Source organism: Pteropus vampyrus, unplaced genomic scaffold (assembly GCF_000151845.1).
Source record: "Pteropus vampyrus isolate Shadow unplaced genomic scaffold, Pvam_2.0 Scaffold617, whole genome shotgun sequence".
NCBI classification, from domain to species: Eukaryota; Metazoa; Chordata; class Mammalia; order Chiroptera; family Pteropodidae; genus Pteropus; species Pteropus vampyrus.
The window spans coordinates 182,550-186,273 of NW_011889398.1; the positions used below are offsets into that span (position 1 = coordinate 182,550).

Below are 3,724 nucleotides of genomic sequence, written 5' to 3' on the forward strand. Positions count from 1 at the left end.
TGGGCAGTGGAAGGGAGCAGGGTGAGTCCACTGGTCAGTATGGTGTCGGGAAGGGCCTCATTAAGAAGAGATCTGAACGAAGACTTGGAGGAGGTGAGGGAGCGCGCCAAGCAGGTGGGGAAGAGCATCCCGGCCGGCGGAGCTGCCAGGCCCCTGCTGCGCGCCCTGAGAGACCCGAGCGCCTGCGGCGGAGTGAGCTGGAGGAGGCCGCTGGCAGGGTGGACCGGGGCCTGATCGCAGGGCGCTCGTGGACTTCGTGAGGATGGGTTTTCACGGTGAGTTAGGGAGTATTGTAGGATTTTAGCGGGGTTTTAATAGCTTTATTGAGATATAATTCACATACCATACAATTCACCCCTTTAAAGTATACGATTCACCCCTTTAAAGTATACGATTCAGTGGGGGTTAGCGTATTCGCAGATATGCTCAGCTGTCACCACAGTCAATTTTAGAACATGTTTTTCACCTCAGAAAGAACCCTCCTCCATCTCCGCCCCCACAGACCCAGGCGACCACTCATCACTTTCTGTCTCCGTAGACTTCCTTGTTCGCGACATTTCATATACATGGAATCACATAATATATAGTCTGTTGTGAGTAGCTTCTTTAACTTAATATTGTGTCTTCAAAGCTCATCCATGTTGTAGCCTATATCAACACTTCATTCTTTTTTACAGCTGAATAATATTTCATTGTATGCATATGCCATAGTTTATCCATTTGTCAATGATGTACATTTGAGTTGCTTTCACCATTTGGCTATTATAGATAATGCTGCCTTAAGCTTTCGTGTACAAGTTTTGTGTATTGTGGAGTTTGAGAAGAACCGTGACAGCTGACATATTTTAGCAGGATCACCCTGGCCGTCAAAGCTAATATGAATTAAGGATTATTTCTCTTAAATGTTTAAAATAAACGTGTTATGGTAAACATCCAAGTCCCTAGATGTATTTAAATGACCTATACCCATTATTTACTCACCTACAGTAGACTGAGCCATTATTCTAGCTGTGTTTCTGATGCACATGATCCTACCTTGCAAATAAATGAGCATCTTGGTTTGAATTTTGAGCTAGCTTGCCTATCACCTCACAAGTTAATCAATATTAAAGAGTTCTAGTCCTTGCTGGCACTCTGAGTTAGCGGTGTGAGCTGAGAGGCCAAGAAGCAGATCCACAGGACAGAGTTGTTCTCCTGGCAGAGGAGACCCCCCTGCAGCCACTGGCCCCACATAGCTATTGAGCATCTGACATGTGGCCAGGGCCATTCAACTATGCTACCAGCATAAAATACGTGTAAGGTTGCAAAACCTTAATACCGCAAAAGTGTCAAATATCTCATTAATAACTTTTTAAAGCTGATAATGTTTTAGATATATGGGTTAAATCAATATGCTATTAAAATTAATTTTACCTATTTCTTTTTACCTTTTTTAATGTGATTATTAAAACACTTTAAATTACCTAGCAAGTCACATATGTGACTTGTTCTGCATTTCTATTAGATAGTGCTGTTTTACTCATTCAATTTCATTTAATTCTAACAACTCAATAAGGTAGATATTTCTATTATTATCATCAACCTCGTTTTTCAGATGAAGAAATTGAGGTATAGAGAACACCTTGTCTGAAGTTACAGAGCTAGTAAGTGGCAGAGCTGGAATTGAACTCAGATAGTCAGTTTCGAGTCTCTGGACACCTAAGCACTCAGTCCAAATAATATTTTAGGAATATTTATCTAGCTATGACTTTTTTAAATCCCTTACTTATGAATGTCACTTGTAAGGTGGGAAAAATGTGTTTTTACCAAATGGACAATTTGTAAAGTTTTCTGCCTACTGGGAAATACTGTAAATCAAAGCACAGAAAAAATAGTACAAAAGTGAGGAATCATTTAGTTTTATTTTTAGATTTTTGTCATCCAAAGATAGTTAATAAGATTTAAGACAGTGTTGCTCTTTGAATAAATATTATTAACTAGTGACAGCCGTTAGTTTTATCACTATCTGAGATGATAACTAAGTGTTGTTAATAACATATTCTGACAAAATACGTCAGTAACATTAATGTTTTTTATAAAGAGTACGGTTTAGGGTTTAGAAAACAGTTGACATTTTGAATTTTTCTAAATAAATTCAAAGCTGGGAGGGGACTCATTGATATTATGAACAGGTACTTTATAGATTTCTTCCTAAACAAGTAACACTAGAAACTTGGACCTTCTCCTGTAACCACGAGTTAGTTCTCTGAATTATTTACAGAAAATTAGGATCCTGTGACAGAATTTGCATTTCAAAGGAAGAGGAATCCAGAAGAGACTCGTCTTCACTTATGGGCATTTCAGGATCAGTCTGGAAACTGCTGGAACCAGCCCCATCTTTGTAGAGATTTTGGGTGGGGGAGGGGAGCATTTACTTTCCTCCTGTGACCATAGTGTTAGACACCATTTCAAGAGCTGTGATGAAGTGTATGTACCGCCTGTCACTGATAAGCATTTAGTGAGAGTTCATTATGTGTAAGGTTCTGTGTAAGGTGCTAGAAAGATGAAGACATTCTGTATCTTTAAGGATCTCAACGTCTAATGGGAAAAAAGCATATAAACAAAGAACTCTAATAAGATGCTTTTTTAAAATTTTTGAATTTATGGACGTGGTTCCATAGTGTAGCGGTTAACACGTCTGCTTTACATGCAGAAAGTCCTGGGTTCACACCCCAGTGGAGCCACAGTCCATGGTCTACAGCCACGCCACCCTGAACAAGCCCGATCCCAGTCTGATCTCGGAAGCTAAGCCGGGTCGGGCCTGGTTAGTACTTGGATGGGAGACCACCTAGGAAGACTAGGTGCTGTATGCATAAATAATAATTTTTAAAAAAAATTTTTAATTTAACCCGTGATTCAAATCTAGATGTGTCCCCTGATTCCAATTTATTTGTGCACTGGAACATATGTATATTTTTTAATTAAAAATAGCTTTTCATTATTAATCAATGCATAATCCTTGTAGGAAAAAAATTTAAATGCAGCTAAGCAAAATGAAGATAATGAAAATACCCATACACCTACCATCCCACCATAGGAAATGTCGATATCTTGGTGTATAGCTTCTTAGACCTTTTTTTATTAATTTATACACATATATTTTTAAACCAAAGGTACTTTATTATACATGTACTTTCAATGAAAATACCTGTACATGTTGTTTTTAATAACTGAAAAGCATTCTGTTATCTGATCGTGCCACAGTTTGTTTAACCAGTTAGTTTGTCGTTCACTCAACAACTGCTTATTGAGCACCTGCTGTATTCCAAGAGCTTTCCTGAGACTGGATATACAGTGGTGAACAAAACAAATACTGTTTACTATCGACGTGTATAATTTTTTCACTCTTATAAACAGTGCTGTAATAAACATCATTTTATATACATCTTTACACACTTGGCCAATTGTTCACTTGGGATAATAATTGAGCACGTAAAACATGCCAGTCTGCTGACTTCATTACATATATAATCTCATTTAATCTTACCAAGAGGTAATAATTTCAAATGAAGGAAGTAGAACATGGAAAAATTAGGTAATTTGCCTTGGGTCCCATAATAGGGAAGTGGAAAGCCGGAATTTAAGCTCAGATTTGCGTGGTCCTAGATTCCATGCACCGCCAGCAATGTTGACAGGAAATTGCTACATCAGAGAGTATACGCACTTGTAGGATGCTAAATTACTA

General features: G+C 38.3%; 1 protein-coding gene and 1 pseudogene across 3 annotated transcripts in view; both read left to right on the top strand.

Moving 5' to 3' along the window:
- The window catches only part of VPS45 (vacuolar protein sorting 45 homolog), a 49,918-nt gene that overhangs the window by 37,516 nt on the left and 8,678 nt on the right, over nucleotides 1-3,724 (top strand). Inside the window, exon 13 of one of the 3 annotated variants that reach the window (XM_023525720.1) lies at nucleotides 2,261-2,586. The exons of 1 other annotated variant lie outside the window; for it this stretch is intronic. In XM_023525720.1, the coding sequence (XP_023381488.1) occupies nucleotides 2,261-2,384 (124 nt within the window). In that variant the 3' untranslated portion in view covers nucleotides 2,385-2,586. Of the gene's footprint in view, nucleotides 1-2,260; nucleotides 2,587-3,724 lie in introns of those variants that run through there. One more of the 3 variants, XM_023525719.1, reaches the window with a different exon arrangement.
- On the top strand, nucleotides 2,733-2,852 carry LOC111733682 (annotated as a pseudogene).